The sequence below is a fragment of the Pseudorca crassidens genome, chromosome 9 (genome assembly GCF_039906515.1).
Source record: "Pseudorca crassidens isolate mPseCra1 chromosome 9, mPseCra1.hap1, whole genome shotgun sequence".
Lineage (NCBI taxonomy): Eukaryota > Metazoa > Chordata > Mammalia > Artiodactyla > Delphinidae > Pseudorca > Pseudorca crassidens.
This window is the reverse complement of record NC_090304.1, coordinates 53,663,562-53,691,507: the sequence shown is the minus strand read 5'-3', so window position 1 is coordinate 53,691,507 and position 27,946 is coordinate 53,663,562. Positions and strand designations below refer to the sequence as shown.

Here is a 27,946-nt window from a genome sequence, read left to right as displayed (position 1 = left end):
CCCCCTTCTTCCCAGTGACACAGTGGCGCCCAGCTCGACATTCTGCAAGGTCTACACGCTGACCCCCTTCCTGGCCAACAACCGAGAGAAGCGGGGCCTGGCCCTGGACGGGAAGCTCAAACATGAGGACACGAACCTGGCCTCCAGCACCCTGTGAGGACCTACCGTCCCTAGTCCCAGGCTCTTGGATGTCCCCCCTCCCCTGGCTCCCCTACCCTTCCCCAAAACGGGTCCACACCCACCTTGGTCCCACCAGTGCCAGCGTGGGCTCAGGCTACCCTCTCCCCAAGCGTTGTCCAGGGCCTGTCCTCATGAGCTTGAACTGCCAGAGAAGCTGTCCCCCAATCCCACCCTTATCCAGGGGTGCCCCAGAGAGCAAGATGGACCACTCGACCAGCCTCTCGTAGTCAGTGCTGCACTCTGCTGGCTTGCCTAGGGGAGGGCAACCTGGAAAGGCTTCGTGCAAGAGGCAGGAGCTTCTGACGTCATGTCTTCTGTTGGATAGAGTGTGACCCTGAGGCAGAGCAAGGCTGGAAGGAAGGAAGGAAGGAAGGGAGTGGCTTCTGGGAGGGTCCTAGCAGGAGAGGGTGACTCAGGACAGGCCTGGGGAGTCTGGAGATTTGAGGGTAGTGAGCTGGGCTAAACCACACGTGGGGGTGTCCCCAGAGGGCAGAGATCCCAGGGCCATAACATAGGGTCACTCCTGTCCCACGGTCACCACTGACTCTCTGAGGCCACCCTCCACTAGTGGAGACCTGGGGGTGTGGGGACCCGTCTTGCCCTGCCCGCTGAGGTCTGGCCCTTCCTGGGGGTTTGACCCACCTCTGCAGCACCGCTGCCCGCCACTCCAGCCCAAACACTGTCTCACCCGCCCCTTCATATGCTACCATCTCCCCTTGGAGTGTTTGCTGTCTTCTTCCCTGGCTCGAATCCTACCTGCTTTCGAGACCTAATTAAAGCATCACTTCCTGCAGGGTCTTCCATGGTACCCACTCCCCTCCTCTCCCCCGCCACCTGCCCTCTCCTCTCTGGCTCAGGAGTGAGACAAAGGGAACCCACGTGAGAGCAGGAAGAGCCGCTCCGCACAGCACTCCTGGGACTCAGGCCCCTGGAGGGAAGCAGGGGTTCAAAGCCAGACTCGGAAGCCAGGGCTCTGAGTTCCCGCTCCCTGAGAGCAGACCTCGCCTTTCTCACGCACTGGGCTCTGCCTGTAGCTGGTGGCTGAGTGGCCAGGAAAGGGGCCGATGGCTGCTGCCCACACCGCACCCCATCCTGCCGGGTCTTGCCCACCAGCAAGCCCTGTGAACCGACTTCCCCGTGTCGCCTTGCAGGTTGAGGGAAGGAGCCAACCGGGAGATTCTGGGCATCATTGTTTCCTACAAAGTGAAGGTGAAGCTGGTGGTGTCTCGGGGAGGGTAAGTGCTACAGCCCAGCCCAGACCCAGACCCCGAAGTACAGCAGGGAGGTCCCTGATGGCCACACCCGCTGCCCCATTCTGCCTGTTTGCTGGACCTTTTAGCTGAATCCTGTTCCTTCCCCTTTCCCTCTTCTACTTCAGAGGCCTTTGGCCCCTCTCTTGCCCCTCCCCTCTTTCTCTCCTCCCCCCTTCTCCTCTTCTTCCTCTTTTTCCTCTTCCTCTTCCCCATCGCTAGTCTGGGCACGTGGGAAGTGGGGGGCAGCTTCCTCAGAGTCTGTGCTGTGGGGTCTACAAGGGTGCCATGTCCGTCATCATGTCTCAGGGCACAGCACCCACCCCAACTCATACCCAGGCTGATCTGCTGGGGAAATGGCTCAAGGAGCTCAGAATTCCAGAGTTGGATTGGGGATGCTCCGACTCTCCCATTTTACAGATGGGGAAACAGAGGCCCAGACAATTCCTCACACATTTCCTGAAATCTCCTCCCTTAATCTCAGGTCACGGGCTGGCTGCTGGGGTCATGGCGGTAGACCAAACGTACTCCCTTACCTGGAGCATTGTCTGGTGGAAGCTCAGAGAGAACTCCCACTTTTCTCCATATGTTGGGCCCACATGTTGTTATAAACCTAGAATTAGGATTTCTAATTTGTCAGAGGGATTTTTTTTAATTCATAAATTTCTATGAAAAGATTGGAAAGCTAATAGCATTAGACATCGAGTCTCCTTTATTCTTAGAATAATGCCTCGTGCAGATGACAGTGTGTAATACGGACCATATATTATAGGACATCTCAGAATCACAAATCTCAAATCCCGTGTCCTTGCAGGACCCACAGTCTGCCTCAGGCTCCTTCTTGAGGAACCCTTGGGGAATCCTAAAGTGCTTCCTTCTGCCATTGGATAGCCCCAGCCTCCCCAGGGCAGGCAGCACAGGGGTTAACTTTTATGTCTCCTTTACAGATAATGACCCTGGGGCTCCCCTCGCAGGGAGTTTGGCTTAGCCGGGCCTGGGTTCCAGTTCCCCACGCAGGGCTCACACCTCCGTACGTCCCTGAATGAGCAGTTACAACTGGGGTGGGTAGAGTGTGTCCCAGGATCTAATCTACCCCAAAGGGGAACAGAGGTGGTAAATGAACGTGCTTTCTGTTTTCTTCCTCTCTGAACTCTCTCCTGACCACTTCTCCCGCCTCCTCTGACCCACCCACAGCCTGTTGGGAGATCTTGCATCCAGGTAAAGTCCCTTCCTTCAACCTGATCAACTCACCTGCCTGAAGGGCCCAGAGACCATTGTCCTGATTGTCCAGAATCACGGGCACTGGGTTGGAAGGAATCTTAGCGGTCACTTTTGATTGCCAGGCTCAGGCCTGTGCCGGGACTAGGACCCTCTCCAGAGGGACTGGGGAGGTGCAGTTTCTCCTTTCAAACCTCGCCCTGCTCTTCCGCCGTACCCAAGTGACAAGGACCTTTGCGGACAGCAAAGTTGGCTCCATTTATCTGGGGAGTGGCCCCCAATCAGTCTGTTTTACAGGATGTTTTGGAGAAATGCAGGCTTTGTGGCTTTCAAACTTCTACACTAATGAGAACTAACTGCTGGCTGAGTGTCGTCAGGGAGAGGCCCTGAGATCTGCCTTTGTAGACAAGGCTTCCTGGAGCCAACTGGATCCACGTGCATTCCAAAAATACCTGTGCCCCAAACTCAGTGCTTTGCTTCCTCCTGTCACAAGATGCCACTATTGCTCATCCAAGAAAACTGAGTCCATTTGGAGAGGTGAAATTCAATTCAATGTAATTCAGTAAGAATTTCCTGAACCCATACTTGAGCCCAGCCTTGTGAGGGGGACTGAGCTCCCAGAGAGGAATCAGATACACACCCTGCCCTTGACTGCTCATAGCCTGGTGGAAGGTTAAGGTCCAGATTCTTCCATCTGTATTCTGGATGGCTTTAGTGAAGGTTGACAGTCAGTCTTCCACCAGCTTCCATTCTGATAGCTCACTTTTCCAAGTGAACCTGGAGAAGCAATCCCCTTTGGAAGCAAAAAGCAAAAAAAACAAAAACAAAAAAGCCAAATTGTTTCAATAGCCTTATGAACCCCCCATGTTCCTATTGAGGGGAAGTAATAATTCTGGCAAGCGTCACAGTTTAACCAAGCCTTTTACCTACGTCACCTCCTGGAAGTGGCTCTAGAAGGTAGGTATAGTTAGCCCCGTTTTCCAGATAAGCTCAGTGAGACTTAAAGATGTGAAGTGTTGGGGCTTCCCTGGTGGCGCAGTGGTTGAGAGTCCACCTGCCGAGGCAGGGGACACGGGTTTGTGCCCCGGTCCGGGAAGATCCCACATGTCGCGGAGCGGCTGGGCCCGTGAGCCATGGCCGCTGAGCCTGCGCGTCCAGAACCTGTGCTCTGCAATGGGAGAGGCCACAGCAGTGAGAGGCCCGCGTACCAAAAAAAAAAAAGATGTGAAGTGTTCCTCAGTGAGTGGTGGGGCTGGTGGAACAGCCCTTTCAGGTTGTGTAGTTTATACCCCTGACCCCTCCGTCCCCTGCCCCATCCTCCTCTCAACCGGCCCCTGGCAGCAAAGTCAGTAAGATGATGTGCCTGTAGGCGCTCACAGTTGACAGGGCCTTGTAGGGTGATACCACCTAAGTGGAGTGGAGGAGCTTTCAGGGCTGCTTTTGTCTGGAGTGGAGAAAGAGGGTGGGTGGAATCACCTTCTCAATTCTGAGATGTTATCACACAGGGTTAAGGGTGTGAATTAGGGAGTCAGAATCCTCAGTCTGTAACTTTCTTTTTTTTTTTTTAAATTTCTTTCTTTCTTTAATTTAATTAATTAATTTAATTTTGGGCTGCGTTGGGTCTTTGTTGCTGCTCGCGGGCTTTTCTCTAGTTGCGGCGAGCGGGGGCCACTCTTCGTTGCGGTGCGCGGGCTTCTCATTGGCTGGCTTCTCTTGTTGCAGAGCACGGGCTCTAGGCGCGCAGGCTTCAGTAGTTGTGGCACTCGGGCTCAGTAGTTGTGGCTCACGGGCTCTAGAGCACAGGCTCAGTAGTTGTGGCGCACGGGCTTAGTTGTTCCGCGGCATGTGGGATCTTCCCAGACCAGGGCTTGAACCGTGTCCCCTGCATTGGCAGGCGGATTCTTAACCACTGTGCCACCAAGGAAGCCCTGTCACTTTCTTTTAAGAGCTGTACGGCCTTGGATATGCTGCGTTTTCTCCTTGGTCTCAATTTCCCAGCCTGTACATTGTTGTTGTGAAGGTTAAATGAGTGACTCTAGACTACTCCTTGGCGGAATGCCCTGGCAGTCCAGTGGTTAGGACTCTGCGCTTCCACTGCAGGGAGCACAGGTTTGATCCCTGGTCAAGGAACTAAGATCCTGCAAGCTGAGCAGCAAGGCGGAAAAAAAAAAAAGTAAACTCCTCCTTGGCACAGAGTCAGTACCATATGAGTGTCTGCTCTTGTTATTATTCTGTCCACCAGGGCTAAGGGGAGAGAAGGCCCAGTCAGAAACGTTAGCCAGTAGCAGCACCGCTCCCATCCTTCTATCCCCACACGGCTTCAAGGCTCTGTGCACAATGTAGACGGTGCTGGGGCCTGGGTCCCATCTAGCTTGAATTTGATTAAGCCGACCTCAGCAGTGCATCATCTAGATTGCAGGGGGCTAGGGCCACCTGAGCACTTTCACAGGAGCCCCCTGGAGATGTTGGGAGATAAGACAGAGTGAGGGTGGGAGGAGTTCCAACCAGGAAGTTGGGAAGGGCAGTGTCAGGGGAGGCTGGGCTGGCTGTGGCCATTTGAGGCCAGCAGGGACTCAGGGCACCTCTGGAGCCACTCAGCGAGCAAGATGCACACTCACTGCCCTGGGCAACCCTTTTCCCACCCCTGTGCCTCCTCCCAGCTCGTGGGAATCCAGGGATCCTTCTCAGGAAAGGGGAAGTTTCCATGTTTTTTGGAGCCAGGAGAAGAAATCTCCCAGTTCAACTCCCAGATAGACTGATGCTCAGAGAGTGGTGGAACTGGGTCTTGGGGCCAGATTTCCTGCCTCTTGGCCCACAGCTACCGTAAAACCCTCCCCAGTCCTCAAAGTGACAGGGCATTGAGACTCACAGCCTGGGACTGGATTCAAGGCTCAACTGGTCTGGGTCTCTTTCAGTGACGTGGCTGTGGAGCTGCCCTTCACCCTAATGCACCCCAAGCCCAAAGAGGAACCCCCGCATCGGGAAGGTGAGCAGAATCTGTGGGTCACTGGGATGGGGTATCCCTATCACCCCACCTACCTCTGGGTCAGCCTTCAGCCCAGGGTCACGCCTTTTCCCCAGCTCATGGGATCTTTTGTGAGGCCCACACTCCTATTTGCATCTGACTCCTCAGGAGATAGAGAGGTCTGGCTCTGTTCTCTCTGGGCTGGGGGTGGTGGTGGGAGCTGCACAGGCCATGCTTGGAGCCCTTGTCTGGCATCCAGGCATAGCGGAAGGGGCTGCATGGATAAGATGATCCCTGGACACACCATCCCCATAATTTTTCCAAGTGATACCGGATTAAACCTAAGACTGTTTCGGTTGAAAGAAACATTGTAGTATGTACCACAAAGAAAGAAAAGTGTTCCCACAATTAAACTTTGAAATGCCATTGATTGTAAACATACCCCAAGTTCAGAGATGTGAAAATGTGAATAAATGGTTGTATTAGAGTTAGTGACAGTCCTGCATGCGACAAATGAATCTAAGTCGTGCTGGAGAAGTGCCAAAAGGAGCAGGGTCCAGAGATTTTTCTGTTCTCCTGGGCCTGCTGTGGGCCTCCCTGGCCCTCCCTGGACCCTCCTCCCTGCATTTAAGGTTATTCGAGGTGTTACCAAGACCAGGGACCAGCCCTCCCTTCTCCACTCCCCTTCCTCCTTTCCCTCCCCATCTTAGCTTGGTTGTCCCAGGGTGGGGACCTGTGCCCACCTGCCCACTTGCCCACTCACCAATAACCCATGGGCGCTCGTCTGCCCTGTGTTTAGTTCCAGAGAACGAGGCTCCAGTAGATACCAATCTCATAGAACTTGACACCACGTAAGCCAAACCCTGCCTGCAGACATATTGGGGGGGGCGGGCCTTGGGAGGTGGGCGGGGCTACCTGGTTATTTGCATTTATGCTAATTAACACCCTGAGGAGCAGCTGGTCTAACCCGTCTGCTGAGAGCTGCCTCTGCTCGCCTCTTCAGCAACCCGCTTGCCTGCATGTGACTTGAAGGACCCTCGGTGCCTGTTCCTCTTCCTCCTGCCTTGGTGGGGTCTGTCTTCCTCCCTCGTCCTTGCACGTCCGTCAGTCCGTCAGTCCGTTCGTCCATCCACAGCACCTGCTCGGCTGTCACAGGGCTGGTTTGTGGCCCTGGGCTGGGGCTCTCTTGCCTGGCCTTCACCCAACCAGTGGAATCAGGCCGTAGGGAGGGGAAGTTTCTGGGGATCTTGTTGCTTCTGACTCCCGAGGACCAATGTGGATTCCCCTGCGGTCGAAGGCTGTCGTGTCACCGGACAGTGGCCAGAGGGGGAGGACCTGGGCGAACATCAGGAAATACCTCCAGGGCCAAGCAGCTTTCTCGCTCCAGCTCCAAATCTACACTTCCTTTGTCCCCCAGGAGATATTTGGGATATGGGGTCTTAAGTCACCCCATGAGGACACCCCATGCGGCTGGCTGAATTCTGTGGGGCTGGGGTCTTGGGTGGGCCTATGTGGACATGTCTTATAGTAGAAGGGAACTTACTGTTCTTAGAAGCAGCCCTTAGCCCTGAAACCCCCTCAGGCACCCTCTTTTCCCACCCACATTTTCTCTGCCCCCCTATTTAGATTGGCCTACCCCCCCTCCCTGCCCCCCACAGACCCTGTCATATCCAAGATCCCTCAGGGTAGAATGTGAGCTGACACTTCCCTGGGAAAAAGGGATTTTCTCTTCCAAGCCAGGCCCACTGCTTCCTGTGCAGAAAACAGGAGTGCTTTCTTCGGCTGGTTGAATGGGGTTTCTTGGGCCTGTTCTTGGGGGATTCAGAATAGAATATGCTGTGAAACTGCTGGTGGCCTGGCCTCTCTGTGGGAATAACTTCCTCCTCTGGCCCTAACCCAGCCACACTGACCCCTCCTCCCAATTTTATGTGTCCCTTGACCCCAACTCCTCAAGAACCAGGTCAATTTCCAGCCCTTAGGCAAACTCATGCCTCCCTCTGGTATTTCCACAACTGGCTGGTCCCACTGTCATTGATGGGCATCCAGATGTGCCAGCCTGGCAGGCCTTTCTATCCGAGGCCAGTCCCAGAGGCCAGCCTCTGGGTCCCACCTGGCTGTGCAGGCTCTCCAGCCCCTGGATAAGCCTACTCTCCCTGCCCTGCAAACACACCCGTTTTCCTTGTCTTTCCCACCAGCGACGACGACATTGTGTTTGAGGACTTTGCTCGCCAGAGACTGAAAGGCATGAAGGATGACAAAGAGGAAGAGGAGGATGGTACCGGCTCTCCACAGCCCAACGACAGATAGACTGGGGCCGGCCCTCCCTCCGGGCAGCTCCAGGTCCGCTCTCACGCACTAGGATGCTTGTTTGTCTTCTTCCTGCCCTGGTTCCCCCTCCCCTTTGTTCTTCCAGCTTCTACCGGGGGCCCCAGTGGTCTTTCAGGTCACGGTGGTGAACCTCTGGCCTCAGGATTGGCCCCGTCACCATGCCAACAGGGCCACGTGCACCACCCTCACCACTCTCACTGCAGTCACCTCTCCATCCCCTGCTCTTTTCCTGTTGACCCCCAGAAAGGCCAACATGGCTCTGGTCTTGGAATTTGACTTGGGATGGGGAGCAGAAAGGGGAAGATGGGGCATGAGGGCTTGGAGGGGCGGGGATGGGGGCTCAAGACACGTGACAGGATGTCCACCTTCCCAGGTGATTAACACAGTTCTGGCAGCTAAAACATGACCGACTCGAAGGCCAACCTCTGGCTGGGAGGGGCAGACCGGTGGATAGATTTTCCATGCAGTTCTTTTCGCAGTTTGGACCCACCAAACACCTCTCCCCTTCCTCCCCCATCCCCCCCCCATGTCCCTCTGTGACTGACAGTGACATTGGTGAAGGTTTGTGGACCCCAGGAATGGAGCAAAGTAGCTGGACTGACTTTCTTACCAGCAGTTACCTAGTCTAAGGCAAGTTGTGTGAAGTAGCCCAAGTCTATTTCAGTATCGTCAGGATGTAATAACCTAACTGCCTTGTATCTTGTGTGTGTGTCCTATCTACAAATATGCACAGAGGAAGAGAGAGAGAAGGGAGGGGTCTTCAGAAAGCACCAAGGTCCCGAGGAGGTTTCCTGAAGGGTGACTCTGAGAGATGGGGGCGGGGTGGGAAGATGAGAGTCTGCCCAGCTCCCTTCCTTTGTAGACCTAAGAGTGATCAGTGACCCTTGAAGTGATTACTGGTGTGGGAAGTGAGGGCTACCGGTGTCCTCCTGCCCTTGCAGTTCTCCAGGGCCGGGCTGGGCTGCCCCTGCAGGCTAGGAGAGAGCACCTGAGGTCACTGTACCCACAGTCAAAGAGGATCCTTCCCCAGAAGGTGGCAGGGTCCATCAGGATGCCCTCACCTAAAAGGAAGGGGGGGACTCCTTTGTTTCCTTGGGGAATTGATGACCGCCCCAGTAGTTCCCAGTGTCATGGGTACCCAGTACCCATTGGCTAGTGTTGGTGTGATTGGGACATGGGGCATTTCCAGGGCAACATGGCAGGCAGACAATGAGGCAGAAAGTGTTAAAAGGTATCTGTTTTTGTCTGACCTTTACTGCTCATTTACTCTGTGACCTTGGGCAAGTTCCTTTCCATCTCTGGGCCTCAGTTCTTCACCTAGAAAACCAAGGGGTTTGACCAGATGATCACAAAGGGCCCTCCCAGCTCTGCCTCCAAGAATTCGTGAACACTAGAGCTTCTGGTCTGGTGGGTGGAGCCAGAGCCACTGACTCTGATCTGTCTGCTACCAGCGAGGATTCATTGGACCCCAGAGGTGGCAGGGCCATGGAGATCACCTAGCACCACCACCCCACACCCACTCCAGGCCTGAGAAAGGCCCTTCTTGGGCTCCTGAGGGGTTGTGTGATGTCAAGCTGTGGCCATAGCTAGCATGAGCTGCTTGGCCCTAGGGCCCGAGTGTTACAGAAGGACAGAGCTTGTATTTGCTGAGGTGGGTGGGGGAAGAGCTTGTGATAAGCCCTCCAGTACTTCACACCCCCTTTGGATGTCCTGAAGTTTACCTTATACCCAAGCAAATATATTGATTCGCAGGGCAAGGGGATCTCTTGCTCCTTTCTATCCCTGTCCCATACTTGTGAAAAGGGAGATGGCGAAATTTTATTGTACAAGTTGCATCTCAACCCTTTTCAGTCCAGCCCCTCCTGGGGTGGACCGAGCAACCACTTTCCATGGTGAAATTACCCAGTTCACGTGCCTGGCGCTGTACCCCCGCCCTTCCCTTCTGAATCTCATGAAGACTCAACCCTAGGGACCCCTACTCCAGGTCAGAACCAAGTCAGCTTGGGGCAGTCACACACCCATGGCCAGTTCTGGGGTCCCAGCTGCACCCAGCCCCTCCCAGAACCTGCTGGGCAGTCTGTACCTCATTTGGGCAGCTGGAGAGTTAATGAGCTTTTGGAACAATGCATGGCAAGCATATGCTCTTCAGGGTTGTCTTCTGGAACCTTTGGGGCTGATATAAGACCCTTTAGGATTTGGGGGTGATCACTTGCCTACAAATAGACCTCTTCCCCCATCCCTAACCCGGTCACACAAAAGCTTTTTCAGGCTGGTTTCTTGACCTCCTTCCACCTCAAAATCACACTCACCATATTGGATTTATCCCAGTGTTGAACTGAAATTTCTCCAGCTGCAAGAAGCATCATGGGCCCATTTAGCCTTTTATTTACTCTTTGGGCCCAGGGTTGCAGAAGGGCAGTGGTCAAGTTCATCTGAAATTGGCTTAACCATCCTTGGTTGACAACTTCTCCGCTTGGCGCTGAGCACTGGAGACACAGAGTTGGGTCAGTCCCAGCCCCTGTCCTCAGGAAGCGCATGGTCAAGGGAAAGTTTTACGGGAAGTAGCGAGGGGGCCATTGCATTCAGGGTTCCATGATCGCTGCTAGTCTGTATAGTGCCTTGATATGAATTAGAAATGGTGTCCCTTCCAGGTGGATTCCACCCACATTGGAATGCACAGCTTCTTGAGTGGTCACAGGCTGGAGTTTAGCCCCACTTGCCCCTGGGCTGGGCGCCCTCCTGCACAGACATGCACTGCAGCCCAGTGGGACGCTCAGGCTTCTTCCTGAGAGAAAGAACATACAGATCATCTTGCCAAGTTTCTGGTTGGTTCCAGACCCCGCTTCTCCTGCAGTCCCTAAGCATGACTGAGTTCTTCTCTGCAGGGCCCCTCTCCATCTGGAGTCAGCCTGTCCAGGGGAACCCTTGGAGTGAAACTGGGGGTGGGGGAGCCCCACTGGGCTCCAGGCACCAGCCCACAGTACTGGCTCTCTCTGTCCACACATTTGGAGCCTGTGCTGACCCTGCCTCTCCACACTGAGACTTTGCAGTGGGCCATGCGGGTGGCATGTAGATAGCAGTCTGGGCAGGAAGGGAGAGCACGGCTCGGGGTGAAAGTCTGCAGGCAGACGGCCAGCTGGACTTCCTCAGCCTTCCAACCTAGAGAAGAGTTCAGTCCCCGTGAAGATAAGGACAGAGTTCTTTGGCTGGACTCCACGGGCCTTCTCAGTCTCAGAGCCCAGACAAACTGAGAGTGGGCTCACTTGGGGTCTTGGTTCAGCTGGGGGAGTTGCTGACAAGCTGGTCCCACGTGGTGCCGTGAAGAGCACCCTGGCCTGCGAGTCCACGATGCCGCTCCGTGTTGGCTGTTACCACCCAGCTGAGGAGCTTGAGCAACTCATTCAACCTCTTGGGATTGGTTTCCCTAACTGTAAAATGAGACAGCCGTCCCTTTCCCGCCCAACTCGAGGAACTTGTGAGGCCCAGAGGAGATGCAAGTCAGCTCTGTAAGTTGCATACGGCTGCCCAGGCTGTGGCCCTGCTACTGCCGGGGGGTAGCCCAGGGTCACACAGGACGTTTGCCGCTGGCAGAGCCCTCCCAGCCATCTTCATCTCTTGCCCCCGTGTCACTTAGGCAGAGGTCAGCCAGGATGAGACGAGGCCAGTTTGGCTTTGGTGACCCAGCCGAGAGGGAAATTCAGATACTATTCAGGAATGCCGTGTCTCCGGGCAGTGGTCCCAGCAACCCAGACAGAGAGACTGGACGTGGATTGTGTCAGTGATTGGGGGGGGGGGCGGGGGCGGGGGCACACCTTGGTGTCAGAGGCCAGGAAGCATTGGATCTGATCCCAGGTTAGGGACAGCCTCGTCCCCCAGGCCCAGGGGTGCTAACCCCCCCACTACCCCACTAGAGAACCCCAAGGGTGAAGTGGAATAGAAGTTGCCTGCCCCTTCCCTTCAAAGTGTAAGACCCCCTCCAGGACCAACCAGAGCTGCCAGTTGTCGCTTCTTGGTGAAACTTGGGAGGGATTGGGGTCTGGGGAAAACCCAGGCCTCTTACGCTGAGACCTGAGCCCCAGCTGACGCATCCCTGGTGGTTTCAGCAGCCCACAAAGGCAGCTTCCCTCCTGCCAGCGACTGGGGGCTGGACATCCTCCACCCATCCCAGAGGAAGGCATTAGGCCCCGATCTTGGACTCTTATAGGGTCTCATGGACATAGGCCTATACCTGTTCTGGTTTTTAAAGTCAACAAGGACCAAAACAGACTCCCCCGACTCGTGCATAAGCCTGCCTTGGGCCTGGCATTTTGCTTTCCTGGCCCAGGCAGCTCCCTGGACTGGAATGGCCTACCCATGGGGCAGGATCCCCACCTCTACCACTCCCCTGCAGGCTCACTGCACAGTGGCTTCAAAGAGAGGCCCGTTGAAGGGGGAGTATCCTCCCCCATCACTCTCTCCCAACTCTTCACCCCGAAAGGGAAGTCAAAGCACAGATCCCCAGGACCCAGGACCCGTAGACTCTGACACACTGGTTTTCAAACCAGGTGCTGTGGAACCCCTGGTGTGTCACAGAGCTTTGTCAGGGGCTGCTAAGGTGGGAGAATGGGGGTGGAGGCCAAGGATAGGTCTCCAGCCCTCCCCGCCATTCCCACTTCCACCAGAACAACTCTGCTTTTATCTGTCTTGCCTATTGAGGTTTCACCTTTAAACTTTCTTTTGAAGAAAAACTTCTTCAAACCACCATTCTGAGGTTTGATCTTAGACCAGCAAGCCCGCTTCTATTCTTGCATTTCCTGTTGGAATGACTCTAGCCTTCCAATACAAAGTATCGTCCTATTGGAACTTGGGTCCCAGACCCAGGCCCAAGCATTTGCTTATTCACGCACACACACACACACTTGGTTTTGTAGCCCACCCCCACTGAAGCTCCAGCCTGGGTTTCATTTGGGCGGGGGCCTGGTGCTGTGAGGATGGGTCTTGGCCCTGAAATTGGCCCAGGCATTGTGGGGGACCATGGAGGAAGCAAAGAGGCCCAGCCCCACCCCAGGACTTGTGTCTGTGCCCCAGTGTGACACCCCACTCCCCCGGCCCAGGCCCATGAGACGGCAGAGGGACAGCGTGGTGGGAAGAGAAACTAGAGTTAGGTTCCTCTTTATGTACAGCCAGCTTTAGTAAAAGAAATGCCAAGGGAGGACTTTATGACAAAAGTCCCTCCTATGAAGGCAGGATTCCTCCAGAGACCCTTTAAGCAGCAAATTTCCCTCGAGCAATTCTCATAGGATTCCATGCCCACCTCTGCGGTCAACTGAATGTGTGGGCAACAGGCGGGTGTCTGAAGAGAGGCCAGTTCCCTACCTCCAGTCCCCTAAATTCTCTTTCTGCTGGTCTGCCCCTCTGCCCAGGTCCCTCACTGGGGCTGACTAAGAGGTGGGCACTTCGGGGAGACCTGGACCAGCCCTGGGCACAGCATCCTGCCCGGCCCCCACCCAGGGCATCCAGGTGGAAATGTGAGAGTCGGGGCACAACAAGCCACGTGGCATGGGAGAAAGAGCGCCCAATGCTATTCTGTGTTCAGTCCGAGTGTGCCCTTGGGAACCTGACCTCCGTTTCCCCTTGTGTAAGATGGAGATAGTGCCCGGCTCTGCCCAGCTCAAAGGGATTACTGCAAGGGTCATGGGAGAGGTGGGTATGGAGGGGGGCTCACAAATTCGGGGTGTGGTCATGGCCTGCCCTGGAGATCCAGGAGCACTCGGGGGATGATGGTTGGATGGGCCGTCTTCCTGGGACGTCTCTGCTCAGTGTTGGGGTCTAGCCACAGATGTCGGGGGAGGGGGCTGCGCATTCCTTTCCAATGGGAGCCGGCACTTAACCTGGTACTGTGTGTGGATCCTGGGTGTGAGGAGTGACAGGTGGTGGAGACTGGTCTCCAGGTCTGTGGCCCTTCTGTTAAGTGATTCTTTTGTGACACCCTTATTCCTGGGTCACCTGCCAGGTTTATCTGTTGTACCTGTGGCATTCCTTATTATGTCAGATAAGTTATTACAGTTTATTCAACTCTAACAGGACAGTTCTAACCGTTCTAATGAAAAAAAGAACCATAAATAGGAGACCATTAAAGGTCTTTTATGACAGATGCTGGCTGTGCTTTTATTTCTGTCTCATAAGCCCATGGCAGGACATAGACCAGCAGAAGCTGTCCCTGCTGCCCTGGACTAGCTGGGTCAGGTGGTGGCCCCAACTCCAACCTGGCTGCTCACCCCCTTCTCCTCCCCTCGCTGCCATTTACCAGCCTTTGGGCCTGGGGAAGTTGCCAAACCTCTGATCCTTCTCAGACACCACTGGGTCCCATGACCCCTGGTTTGCTCCTGGGGTGAAGCCATCCCATCTTCTCCCCACTGACCACTTCAGCTGGAGTCCTGTCCCAGTCCCAGCCCTGGTTCTTACTCAGTTCTCATCTCCTGCTCTGCTGGGTCTCCCCGAAGTCACTTCAGTTTTCCATGACTTACCCACTGCCTGTTCCAAAAGAACACATGGGAGGAGTGGGGATATAGGTGAGGAAGATTCAGAGTCCTAAATGACAGTGTATCGTATTAACATGAAAGGAAGATGCTACTGAATGTAAGATGGCTTTCCTAGAAAATTGGTCATATGTGTGAAACCATTTTGTTTTTTACATTCCTGTAGAATAATGTGCAACTTAGATCAGTGCATTGCCCTCCTGGTCGGCCAGAGGGTGATCTCTTTCCTCTGATGCTCCCAGCCAGAGAAGGGTAATGGGCAGACACTGACATTTGAGTCAGGAGACATGAGCTAGAGCTTTGATTCTGCCCTCCCACGTGGACTGTATCAGTCCAAGTCCAGATAAACGGAGCCTATGCCAGTATATCAGTAGCAGGAATTTAATCAAAGAAACTGGTTATGAAATGTTGCAAGAGTTGAAAGGGCAAATGGGATGTAAGGCAACCCAGGTACAATGGGAAGTCACCACCATCTGTAGGGTGGAAGGACAAGGGAGAAGAGGTGGTGTTACGGAGCTAAGGACCAGGGAAGCCCAATAGGGCTGTTGAGGGAGAGAGTAGCTGAAGAATCCAGACCATAGAAGAAAAGCCTCTGTTCCTGGGATGCTGCCCAAAGCAAGAGGGTGGGGGAAATACTCTGATTTCTCCTTTCCTTCTGCCCTCCTAATGGCAGACTCGAATTAAAAGTTAATTTTCAAGGAATCTTGGGGAATGTAGTTTGCAATGGTCAATGCCCTGCAATACAGAGCAGGAGAAGGTCAGGGGATTAGATCTGAGACCAAGTAGGCAAGTCAACAGCTCTTCCTTAATCTTCTCATCCAAAAACCAGAAATAATCCTATTGGCCTGGATACCACAATTTAGAAGGAGTACCCTGACACCTAAACAAGGCTCTAAACATGGAAGAGGTCTTTGCAGTTACCTCTTAGCTTTGAGCTTTTCTCCTGTCACTGTCTTCGTGGTGTTCTGAGACTTCATTTATCTTAGCTTTTAAAATTTTCAGCAAATCAAAATAAATTGTGTAGGAGTTTCAAATTCTGGCCAAAACAGAGTAAGTCCACTACAGCCTATCTCTCCTACTGATTACATAAAAACCCTGGACAAAAATACAAAACACAACTACCTAATGACTCTGAAAATTAAACAAAAGCAGGCAAATGGTCCTGGGAGTAAAAATTTGGAGAAGTAACCTGCATGGGGTAGATTTCCCTTTTATTTCTCCTTTCTCTTGTGGATTTGTGCTGCGATTAGAACCACCCACAGGCCAACAGACAAATTGGGTCTGAAACTAAATCAGCTGATAACCTCTTGAAACAAAGACAACAACAACTACAAAATCAACGTTCTATCAAGGATTATAACGGGGCTTCCATGGTGGCGCAGTGGTTGAGAGTCTGCCTGCCGATGCAGGGGACACGGGTTCGTGCCCCGGTCCGGGAGGATCCCACATGCCGCGGAGCGGCTGGGCCCGTGAGCCATGGCCACTGAGCCTGCGCGTCTGGAGCCTGTGCTCCGCAACGGGAGAGGCCACAACAGTGAGAGGCCCGCGTACCAAAAAAAATAATAATAAGGATTATAACAGGACCTAGAGTCTACACAACATAACATTCACAGTGTCCAGGATACAATCTAAAATAACTCAACATACAAAAACCAGAAGAAGAGGATGATCAATGAGGATGCATGATCAGTATACAAAAATCAATTATACTTCTGTAGAGTAACATCAAACAACTGGATCTTGAAATTTAAAAGACAATGCCAAATAAAAAGATAATACCACCTACAATAGCACCAAAATGGAAATATACTTAGGTATAAATAGGAAAATATGTGCATAATCTCTATGTACATCTCTAAAGCACAAAATACTGATGAAAGAAATCAAAGAAGACCTAAACAAATTGAGACATGTACTATGTTCATGGATTGGAAGATTCAATGTTGAATATGGATTCAATATGGATTAGAAGATGTCAATTCTCTACAAACTATAGATTCAGTGCAGTCCAAATCAAGATCTCTGCGGGATTTTTTCTTTTCTTTTGTATGTGTAGACAAGCTGATCCTAAACATTATATGGAAAGGTAAAGGAACTAGAATAGCCAAGCAATTTTTAAAAGGAAGAACAACATTGGAGTTGCCTACTAACTGATCTCAAGACTTACTATGAAGTTACAGTAATGAAGACAGTGTGGTAGTGGTGAAAGAATAGACACCTATATCAATGGAATGAACTCCAGAATCCAGAAATAGACCTGTATATATCAACTGATTTTCCAAAAAGGTGCAAAGGCTATCCAATTATTCTTCCCAATAAATAGTGCTGGCGAGGGTGTGGAGGAACTGGAACGCATACGTGGCTGGTGGGCATACCAAATGGTACAGACACTTTGGAAAACAGTTTGGCAGAGTTTCTTATAAGTTTAAAGATACTTACTATAAGACTTAGAAGTTCCACTCCCAAAATAAATGAAAAGTTATGTCCCCACAAAAACCTGTATATGAACGTTAATAATGGATGCATTCGTAACTCAAAAACTGCAAACAACCCAAATGCTCTTCAACTAGAGTGAATGGATAAACTCTTGTACAGCCATACAATGGGATACTACTCAGCAATAAAAATGAACAAACTAGTGGTACAACAACAAGGATGAATCTCAAACGCATCATGCTAAGTGAAAGAAGCTAGACTTAAAAGGATAAATATGTATGCATCTATTTATAGGACATTCTGGAAAAGGCAAAACTATGGGGATGGAAAACAGTCCACTAGTTGCCAGTGGCTGGAGTTGAGGAAGGGTTGGCTACAAAGGGGCAGCAGGAGGTATTTTGGGGGGTGATGGAACTGTTCCATATCTTGATTGTCAAAATAAACTGTATGCCAAAAAAGAGTGGGTTTTTACTCTTTGCAAATATGTATCTCAATAAAAAGCAAAAAAAAAAAAAAGAAACTAAACAATCTATAGCTCACAAACCGCAAACTATTTACTGGGCATGTACCATTTGCTGGGGCTTATGCTGGACCTTGAAGACACAAAGATTAATAAGACAATCCCTTCCTTCAAGGGATTCACGAATTCACAGGAATGTAAGGCATGACGAAAAAGATTTGGACTTGATGTTGAGGGATATTGGAGATGGGGGCTGACACATACTCATGGCGTGCCATGGGAGCACTAAAGAGGGGTGGGTGGGATAGGAAATAAGGCAAGCTTCCTAGAAAGGGAATTGCTTCAACTGAGTTTTGAAGGATGAGAAGCAGTTAAGCAGGTGAGGGGAGGCTATGGGCATTCCAGATAGAAGGGGTGGCCCACGGGAAGCCCCAGGTGGTGAGACAACCTGGGACCTTCAAGGAATTGTAAGGACTTCGGTTTGGCTAGAATGAAGGGAACCAGAAGAGCTAACAGGAGATGGGAGCAGACAATAGCCATGGGGAGGAAGGTTAAAGATAATCTGTCCAAAGAGCTTTTTATCCAGAATAGGGTGGGACAGGTTTTAAGCAGGGCAGTGAGATGCATCAGCTTCATGCACTTTTAGGATCACTCTGGCTGCATTGCAGAGGATGGACCAGAGGGGAAGGCTGGCGGCAAAGGGATCAAGAAGGAAGCTGGGACAGGGATCCAGCTGAGAGATGTAGAGGTTGGGGCCAGGTGGGGAAGCAGAAGAAGGACCGATTGGAGAGGTATTTAGGGGTAGAATGGTCATAACTGGCCTCCCACTCAATATTTGAATATTCAGTCTCAGAACCTTTGCACTCGCTGTTTCTTCTGCCTGGATTGATCTTTCCTAGGCAGTTTGCAGAGCTCCTTCCTTCCCATTGTTCAGGGTAAGCCACCTTCTCAGAGGAGCCTGCCTGACTACCCCATTCAAAGGACAACCTTTCCCATCACTCTTACAACACTCTGCTTATTTCCCTCATAAGAGGTATCTTACTTGTTTATTTACTTGTTCTTGGTGCAAGCACATGGGCTCTGAGTTCTAACCCCAACTTGACCCCTTTATTAGCAGTGAGCAAATTATTCATCTTTGTCTTAGTTTGTTCATTTGTAAAGTAGGAATAGTAACACCTACTTCATAGAATTGTCATCAGGCTAAAATCGGTTAATATATGTAAAGTGCCTAGAACAACTGCCAGCTTCTTCCTAGCATAGTGCTTGGCGCATAGTAGGCACTTTATAAAATATTTGCTGAATGGATTTGACTAAATGAAAGAAGGAACATTCCCATGTTCACCAGCAGATGGCGCATGTACGGAAAAAAAGTTAAAACTGCGGCCACTCTCACAAATTGGCCAATAGATGTCACTATAGCTCCCTGGGTCAAGGAACCAAGGCTGAGACAGGCTGTCAGTGGCAGATGTTGCCCAGATAGGACGCTGGACAAGAATCCCAAATGGAGGGCCAGAAAGCTATAATTGTATTAAAAAGTCAAAGTCTAAAAGCTAAAGCTAAATTATGTTTTACATGATTACATGTTCTAAAGCTGCATTTTCTTTCTGTTCTCTCACTTTATTGAATAGTAACAAGGAGCTGACCATGCAGGCATCTTCTATAACTGCAGCCTCAGTTCAACAAGGTGAGAGGTTGTGGGACTTAAAGGGAGTGGGCATCAGACATACAGCAGAGGGAGGCCAGAGCGAGCCCTGCGTGATGCCTCTTCCTCTGCGCTTTGGTCTTCTGTGGGGTGCAGTGCTCAGAAATCTCTGTGCGCCAGGGTCAGGCGCCCAAAAGGGAACTGGGCCCAGCCCCTGCAGGGAGTGTCTGGTCTGGTGCAGACAATGGGCCAGAAAACAAATCAGTCCAAATGAAGGTCTGGGGGGGTCCAGAGACAGGAGGAAGAGGGTGAGCTCAGGAAAGCAGAGGGGACCATTGAGCTGTCCTGCTGCTCTCTGTTGGGGGTAAGGCATCCCAGGCCGAGGGTACTGTGTGAGCAAGGTATGGGGCCTGGAATAGCTAGCTGGGCTCTGTTACTAAACTCTGAGTAGTCTGGTGCGGCTAGAGAGTAGCATTCAGGAAGTTGTTTAGCATGGCTGGAGGACAGGGGCAAGGACAGGGGGTGTATCAGTTATCCAGAGCTGGCAGACTAGCTAGTCTAGCAGTCTGGCACTTTTTCTTTTCCCCTCCAATTCTTGTCAAAAGTCATTGTAGCCCAGGGCCCAACAGCCTGGTACAGTCCTAGTTTATTCTTGTCCCAGTGTAATTATTATTATTATTTTTTTTTTTTGCGGTATTCGGGCCTCTCACTGTTGTGGCCTCTCCCGTTGCGGAGCACAGGCTCCGGACGTGCAGGCTCAGCGGCCATGGCTCACGGGCCCAGCCGCTCCGCGGCATGTGGGATCTTCCCAGACCGGGGCACGAACCCATGTCCCCTGCATCGGCAGGCGGACTCTCAACCACTGCGCCACCAGGGAAGCCCCCCCAGTGTAATTATTAATAGAGGTCCCTTTCACTCTCCAAAGTTTCCTAGTTTGGATGGTCACCTTAGTTTGGGGCCCCCATGCCTCCATTATCACAGTGACCCCATATTTACTGAGCACAGGAGCCGGGTATGGTCCATCTCAGCAGGTGCTCGGCAGAGAGGAGAGGCTCAGGAAGGATAAGTTTCATGCAGGGGGACCTCAGAGCCTGCGGGTCCAGAACAAGCCCCTTTCTCCTCTCGGAGAGGGTAGAGATGCCCCTTCCCTTGAGAAGGAGCCCCCATCAGAGTGTCTGCCTGCAAGAGGCTGGGGCAGGTTTCTGAGGCCTCCTGGAAGCTGCTGATGGAGGCTGAAGAGAGCTCTCCACCCTTTCCTTGCTGGCTTTTTGCTCATCTCCAGGGCACCACAGGCCTGGCCGCAGGAGGCAATGACCACAGGGGTGGAGATACAGAGTTTGGAGATGGGGCAGCACTGCCAGATACTCAGACCCAGAGCAGGGCAGGGATGGCCCCAGGGGGCACCCTGAGCTCTGGGTCTGCTCTGCTCCTGACACCCTGTGTGACCTGGATGGGCTCCTGCACTCGCTGGGCCGCAACTTCCCCACTAGTACACTGAAGGGTTAGTTGAGGGGGTCTCCATGGGACTGGCCATCCCCGGGCAAATCGCTGTGAGGCAGGGCTGAGGGAAGAGGGTGGAGGTGGAGAGGGAGGGGTAGGGGGCAAAGACGGGGACTCTGAAGGCAGCCAAGTTCATTACCACAGGAATATTAACTGCCCCTGTAACTTCTCCCAGTCCGGGAAAGGCCATGCCGGTAAATTAGGGCCATGAGTCTGCCAGGCAGAGACTTAATGAAGAAGGAGATGGACTTCAGTGAGAGCAGGGAGTGCCTCTGGAGGTCACAAGTCCAGCCCTGGCCTGACAGAAGGAACCTGGAGCCAGGGAGGGGCAGGGGGTGTCCACAGTCGGGGTCGGACTGAACCAGAAAGGCACGAGCCAGCCCTGCTGTGTTCACTGCTGAATCCCCAGCACACAGCACACAGTAGGGCCTAACCAATGCTTCTGACTGACTGGGGTCCAGGCGACGTGGCTAGTCATGCTGAGCTCAGACTGAAACCCAGTCCTCTGGACTCCAGCTGGGCCCTCATTTATTCCCACCCCAGACCTGAGGGGCCTGGGTAGGAAAGGGGTCGCAGAAGTAAAAGGCTTCTCAAGGAGATGGTGATCGTGGCTCCCCTTTGTGTTTGAGAGGAAATTTCAGTATTTACAGGGTCACAGAAGCCCAGGAAGTCTGACGTGTTTCTCGGTGCAGAGCTGCCTTGATGTGTTTCACACTTCTGACAGTCACACACGTTTTCTCTCTCCTCTACCTGCTCTCTAGCCCACCTGCTCTTTAAGGGCACATCCTGGATGGAGCTTCCCCCCTGGCACTTGGCCCCTGCAGTCACCTGCCCACCTCAAACTTCCAGCAGCATTCACAGCATCTGATTAGAGGGGGAGGTTAACCATTCGGTGAGTCCCTGGCACTGCTGAAAGAGGGTCTGCAGTGAGTGGGTGACGTTAGGGTGTCAAGGGAGGGCCAGCCAGACCCCTCCATCTCACCTTTTCCTGCAAGACCTCTTTGTGGCCCCTTCCCTTACCCCCCTGCCCCTCTGGCTTCCCATGGGCACGGCTTAGCTGACTCCTCTCTCTGTCTCCTGTGCCCAGCATAAGGCCTGGCACAAAAAGGATGGGCAGAAGGAAGGAACAAGTAAGAGCACCACGCAGTTCTCCTGGCCCACATAGCACACCTCCCCACTTCCCTGACTTCTCTGAGGGCGGAAGTCCCTCTAGTTCCTCCCAGTGGAGAATGAAGGGAACGCAGAACCATCTTACCCACACACATCATCCTAGCTGCCCCCAGCCATTAATGGTCTTCTTGAATTATCAGACTAACAGATCTTCCTGCACCTAGGCCTTTGTACAAGCTGATACTTCTGATCTTTCTCTGTTCTGCAACTCCTACTCATCCCTCAAAACACTGTTCAAATGTGACTTTAAGAAATTTCCCTAGGCTGGGTACAGGGGCCCTTACTCTGAGTTCTCATGGTTTCCTGGGACTTCTTTTCTCTAGAACTTGATTGAATAGAATTTCTCCTCTGGGTCATTAGCTTTTCTAGGACTGACAAAGTTGTATTTAGTAGAGACTAAGAAAATGGCTGGATTTGCAGAGGAGGCTGGGGCCCTGGGGCCCTGCTGATAGTTCCATAAAGCCAAAGGCCACTGACAGGCTACAAGAAGGGAAGCTGCTCAGAGACAACATTTAATGGGAGTCAGTGAATGGCACTAAGGTTAAATGTCAATTGGCATACATTAGGTACTCAATTAGTTTATTTTTGACAACTATTGGTTTGATATTTAGCTTAGCATCAGCTCTCGTCTAAAACCCTCAAAGATTTTTGCTGACAGTGTACCACAGCTAGCAGCATGTTTTATTTGCCAGGACCTAATGTAGTCTTAGGCTACATTACATTACGTCTTTGGAATTGGGCGGCGGGGGCAGGGGGTGGGGTGGGGTGGTGGGCAGGGTGACCTGTTAGAGACACAGTTCTCTAACCTGTGTTAGAGAGAACATCACCATTTCCCCCTACGGGACTGGCAAAGCACCCTTTGAAGGTCACTGATGGATGGGAATGCTTCAAGAGAATTTAACCCCTTCTCATGAGGAATGACCGGGAGAAGGGGTAGGGAATTTGCTGGGAGAAGATGAGGAGGCTCGTGCCCTGCCAACCACTCTGTGAAGAGCTGTCCTGGGGTGAGGTGTGCTCCTGGCCTCAGCGCAGAGTTGGGACTGTCAGGGAGTCCCAGGCAGATTTCTCCGGCACCGCACCGAAGGGATGCTCCCAGGAGGGGAGGGAGTAAGCTCGTCGAGAGAGGGTGCTCCTCACTTATACAGTTTATGAGCCTTCCCACGTTACCTCTGAGGTCCCTTTCAATGTTTAGAAGACACAAATTCTAGAATTAGGGCTTCCCCGGTGGCGTAGTGGTTGAGAGTCCGCCTGCCGATGCAGGGGACACGGGTTCGTGCCCTGGTCCGGGAAGATCCCACATGCCGCGGAGCGGCTGGGCCCGTGAGCCATGGCTGCTGAGCCTGCACGTCCGGAGCCTGTGCTCCACAACGGGAGGGGCTACAACAGTGAGAGGCCCACGTACCAAAAAAAAAAAAAAAATTCTAGAATTACACAACCCTAAGATTCTAAAATGCCAGAATTCTAGGCTTCTGCCATGTGGTTCTAGGGCTCTGAGACCCTGAATGTAAAATAATCCAGCCTGGGGACCTTGAGGTAGGAGACAGCCTCTTATCCTGGCCCTACTGGCCCAGAACCCACCCGTCTCCTTGTTCCACATATCTCAAGGGGCTATTTTATCCACGTCCCCCACTGCTAGGCCACCTCTCTTCTCAGCCTCTCACATATCCAAGGTGCAGGTCTTAACCCTCTAGCCAGGAGAGCGTGGCGTGACACAGGACATAAGGGAGTACCAGGTAGTTCAACAGAGGGGACGATGTCAAAGCAGCAAATAATGATTCCTCCTCTTTTCTGTCTGAATTAACTACCTCTGATTGTCTGCAGCTGGATTTGTTCCCTGATAGCCTCATCTGATGCTAGTGTCTGTCAGTCCAACTACATCTCCCCCGTGACCCTCCACCCCACCGCAGTGATGAGGAACCGAAGGGTAAGAGGATGTAGAGAAAGTGCAGGACCCTACCCTGGCTGCGGATAACACTGTCTCAGCATAAAAAGCGAACTGGTTTGGAGCAATGCCATGCCAGTGGGAAGTCCCTCCATGTGTCTAGCCTCAAGCTTACTAGGTACAGTCAGAGCCCTTTTCTTCTCCCACAGTCCGGGAGAAGACATCAAGAGTCCCTGCTTCACCTCAGGAAGGTCTAAACTGCTCTAAGTGTCCCCTCCCACCCCCTTTAATGACCGAAGGTCAGCAGGAATGACATGGCACCGTTTACAAGAGCAGAGTATCTGAGATTATTGCAGACTTTATAGAAAACTGCCCAAGGGAGATCCAGATTTCCAGGGTGGGGTGGGAAGGCAGGCCTCAGGCAATATGTTGAAGGAGGGTGACTTCCTGCGTGCAGAGGCAGCACAGGCCAGCCATTCTGCCTGACCCAGGGGCTGGGAGTCAGGGAGAGGCGGCCCCTCCCACTCACCAGTTGTGCTTTGGGACCATGAAGAAGGCAGGGCGCTGAGGCTCTGACCCTGGACCGGAGGGCTTTTCCCTTCCTCTTCCAGAAGGCATACGGGGGGACAGCGGTGGGGAGGTGGCAGAGAGGACTCTCCAAGGGAGAAGAGTCACATGGGTGGGAAAGAGAATGTGGCCAGCAGCTCCCAGCCCTTCAGAGCCCCTCCCCCACCCCTCTCTGTGGCACAATGGTCGGGTGACCCTGGTTGTGAGGCCAGACCATCTACTTTGCACCCCCAGGACTCTCTCCTCCAGGATCTCCCATGGGGATCTGCTAGTATGGCTGCGGGGTGCTTCACATCTGCGCCTGTTTTGCAGGGCTAGAGAGCTCATCCTTAAGAGGAAAGGGGGCTGGGCATATCCCAGGGATGGATTCCTCACTGGACCCTGAGCCAGTGAGTGGCTGTGTGGGTACTGAGTGGAAGCGACGGATGTAGGAGGAATTGAGAGCCTAAGACTTGGGCAGGGGGAAGAAACTCAGATCGGGGTGAAGAGCTGAGAGTTTGAGATTGGGGACAAGGACTGAGTATTAGGGTATCAGAGCCAAAAGTGGGAAAGGCTGAGGATCAGCTCCACGCTAAGGCTATAAAGGGGTGTGCCTGTCCCTCGGATGGGAGAGATAGAGAAGAGCTGAACCCCAAGCCTGGGCCAAGGAAGGGAGGGGCCTGAGCAAGAGCTGGGGTGGTGGGTGGTATGAAATACATCCTCAGATTGGGGGAGGGTGCCCAACCCTCAGACTCCCAGGATGTAGGTTCTATGCAGGATGGAGAGTTAAGAGCTCCCAAACGAGAAGAAAGGCTCAAAGTCCACAGAAACCTTCTGGTGGGGTTGCTGTGCTTCTGAGACCAGAATGGGATGTGAGGGTCCCTGAGCCCTCGAAGGGAGCTGAGGGCTGCAAGCTGGAGTGTAGTCTAGGGGGATGTTTCCTGCTGAGAGGTCTGGGTTCAAAGCACAGGGTAGTGGAAGCAGTCCCAGGGCCTTCGGATTGAAGGACAGGGTCTCTGGGTGAGTGCTGAAAGGGGGAGGGGGCTTCTGGTGGTTCAGGAGGGCTGTCAGAGCTTGGGATGGGTGGATGGGGTTTCTGGAATCAGAAGAGAGTGTCTCTGGATCTTTGATGGTGACAGCTCTCAGAGGCTGGGGAGGGGGGTAGAGCTTGGGGCCTCCAGGTGGGGGAGATGCCATAATCCAAAGGTCTCAGATCGGTCAGGCGTAGGTCTCAAAGCCCCAAGTTCGCGGGTGTCTCATACCCACGGCCTCGGGACAGGTCATCAGGGGTAGCCCCCAAGTCCCAACAAGCGAAGCTCAGAGGCCCGAACCGGGGGAAGTGGCCCCAGAACCGGCGGGGGCGGCCGAGGCGGGCGCGCGGCGCGGGTCTGCGTCCTGCTCGTAGCGGTAGTGGTAGCCCTCCATCTGGTCCCGGCACGCCTCGCGCAAGTTGCGCATCCAGCGCTGGATGCCACGGCGGTTTAGGTAGAGCACCATTAGGAAGATGAGGCCGATGAGCGCCAGAACCAGCCCGAAGAAGACGTAGGAGGCTTCCAGCTCCGGGCCGGCAAGTTCCACTTCTCCCCCGCGACCGTCGGCGTCGCCTTCGGCGCAGCGCAGCCCCGCCTCGTCCAGGTCCAGGAAAGGCCGGTCGTACAGCGCCCGCGGGGAGGCGCAGCGCAGGCGCCGCGCGTCGGGTACGCGCTCCGTGGCGTTGCGCATCCAGGCCAGCAGGGAGCGCGCAGCGCAGCCGCAACGCAGGGGGTTGTCGGCGAGTAGCAGGCGCGGCGCGGGGAGGCCGCCATCGCGCTCTAGCGCGCGCAGCTCGTCGGGGCCCAGGCCGGCCAGCGCGTTGAGGCGCGCGTCCAGCTGCTCCAGGCGCGGCCGGCGCAGCGCGGCGGACGGCAGGTGGCTAAGCGCGTTGCCCGACAGGCCCAGGAGGCGCAGCTCGTCGAGCGGGGCGAGCGCGGCGTCCAGCGCGGCCAGCAGCGCGGGGCCGCCCCGCGCCAGCGCGTGGTTGAGCTGCAGGGAGCGCAGCGCGGGCAGCCCGCGGAAGGCGTCGCCGCCCAGAGCGCGCAGCGGGTTGTGGCTCAGGTCGAGCGCCGCCAGGCTGGGCAGCCCGTCGAAGGCGCCGTCCTCCACCATCTCGATGTTGTTGTGCGTGAGGCGCAGAGCGGTCAGGAGCGGCAGGCGCACGCCACCCGCCGCCTCCGCCTCCTCCCCGTCCGCGTCCCCGCCGGCGAAGGCGGCCGCGCGCAGCACAGTCAGGTTGGCGCCCACGATGGTGAGATTGCGCGCGTCGGGTGGCACGTCCCGCGGGGGCTGCCGGAGCTCGGCGCCCGACGCGCAGCGCAACATCAGCTTAGGGCCGCCGAAGCAGTAGCACTGGAAGGGACAGGGTGCGGCGGGTCGGCTCAGCGCCGCCGCCAGGAGCAGCAGCCCCGGCAGCAGCGGTCCCCTGTGCTCCGGCTGTCCCGCGCGCGGGGCCATCACGGCTGCCCCCGCATCCAGCGCCCGGGCCGCCGCGCTCACCAGTGAGTTCGGAGCCCCGTGGGGCGGGGAGGGGGGCGGGTGGGGCAAGTCTTCGATCGGGAGCGCCCGGCGGTTGTAGTCTGTTCTTCCGCTGGCTCTATAGTCCGAGGAGCCTTCACTTTCCTGGCTGGGGCGAGAGGGGTCAGGCGGGGAGCGGAGCCCCCCGCCCCCGGTGCCCTCTTCGCCCTGCGCACCGGCCTCCGACTTCTGCGGCCGTTCTGGGCTCGGAGCCGAGTGGGCAGGGTTTGCCTCCCCCCTCCCCGCCTCCCGGCCTCCTCCTCCGCCCCCGGCGGTGTCTCCGCGCCCTCCTTGCGGAGAGGCGGGGTGGGAGGCTCCCGAGAACCAGGGCTTTCGGCTGCTGCTCTTTCTCTTCCCCCCTCTGGGCTCCCGGACTGCTGAGAAGTTTGGCTTTCCGAGGTTCTGACTTATTTCCCCCTCATCTCCTCCCTAGCCCCCGCGCTTAGGCTGGTACCTTCCCCCTCCCTCACTGGGATGTGTGGGGTGGGGTGGGGCCGGGCTAGGGAGAGCAGGCAGGTGGGTCAGCATCACCGGCCGGCCGAGAATTTGGGGGAAGGACTTTAGGGCTCCTCCTACCAGCGCAGGCAGGGATGAGGGGTGGGCTGGGAAAGTTCCTCATTTTTCAGCCTCTACCTTATCCTTGAGATCAAGGAGAGGGCTGTGCTAGGAGTGAGGGAAATCCCCAGCCTCAGCCCCCTCCTCTGCCACCCCAGTTACATCAGGCCTGGCTCGGTCAACAACCCTGCGAGTCCCGGGAGACCAACGTCTTCTCCACCCCACCCCATCCACCCCGAGGAAGTCAGCGACATCCGCTCCTCCTTCCACCCCTCCTCCCCCCAAGTCACTGGCTGCTCTGCCGGGAGTTCTTCCATCTGATTTCCTTCACCAGGCTGGACTCTTCCCCCAAGCACTCTCCTAGGCGCGGGGACCCAGTGGGTGTGGTGATTCAGCTCTTTGCTGTCCCCTCCCTGCCCCAGCACCTTGGTACCCCCGCTAGGCTGTTCTGGGTCTCAGGACCTTAGGGTTGTTGGATACCATCAGCTGCCCCTCCTCCCCTCCAGGGTACCTCACCTGTAAATGTTGACTGGGTTAGGAGGGTTTCTGAGACCGGGAGCAGATTTTGCAGCAGGGAGTGGGGGTCTCAGAAGGGGCCAGGGCTGAGCTGTTTATAGGTTTGTTTTGTTCTGGATTTTTTTTTTTTTTTTTTCCAGAACTGGGAAGCTCCAGACCTGATTTAAAGGGACAGACTCCTGAGAAGGGAGCACTCCTTGCCTTGGCATGAATTATTCAGCCTGGAGAGG

At 54.1% G+C, this 27,946-nt stretch overlaps 2 protein-coding genes across 7 annotated transcripts in view; one reads left to right on the top strand and one right to left on the bottom strand.

Annotated features, from left to right (window-relative positions):
* ARRB1 (arrestin beta 1) overlaps window positions 1–14,074 on the top strand; it is a 77,942-nt gene extending 63,868 nt beyond the window's left edge. For 3 of the 6 annotated variants that reach the window (XM_067750363.1, XM_067750364.1, XM_067750361.1), the window contains exons 11-16: window positions 16–153; window positions 1,332–1,415; window positions 2,625–2,648; window positions 5,564–5,634; window positions 6,413–6,464; window positions 7,809–14,074. In XM_067750363.1, coding sequence (XP_067606464.1) covers window positions 16–153; window positions 1,332–1,415; window positions 2,625–2,648; window positions 5,564–5,634; window positions 6,413–6,464; window positions 7,809–7,920 — 481 coding nt within the window. In that variant the 3' untranslated portion in view covers window positions 7,921–14,074. Of the gene's footprint in view, window positions 1–15; window positions 154–1,331; window positions 1,416–2,624; window positions 2,649–5,563; window positions 5,635–6,412; window positions 6,465–6,616; window positions 7,789–7,808 lie in introns of those variants that run through there. The other 3 variants (XM_067750365.1, XM_067750362.1, XM_067750366.1) reach the window with 3 other exon arrangements.
* A 9,817-nt stretch (window positions 14,075–23,891) lies between these two features.
* Window positions 23,892–27,385, bottom strand: TPBGL (trophoblast glycoprotein like). Its single transcript, XM_067750360.1, has one exon. It carries the CDS (start codon window positions 26,583–26,585, stop codon window positions 25,413–25,415), a length of 1,173 nt encoding a protein of 390 aa, XP_067606461.1. The 5' UTR covers window positions 26,586–27,385; the 3' UTR covers window positions 23,892–25,412.
* Window positions 27,386–27,946: the final 561 nt, after the last annotated feature.

What these genes read in the sequence shown, in the direction of transcription:
- TPBGL (XM_067750360.1), bottom strand. Translation starts at nt 26,585, where the DNA reads ATGGCCCCGCGCGCGGGACAGCCGGAGCACAGGGGACCGCTGCTGCCG.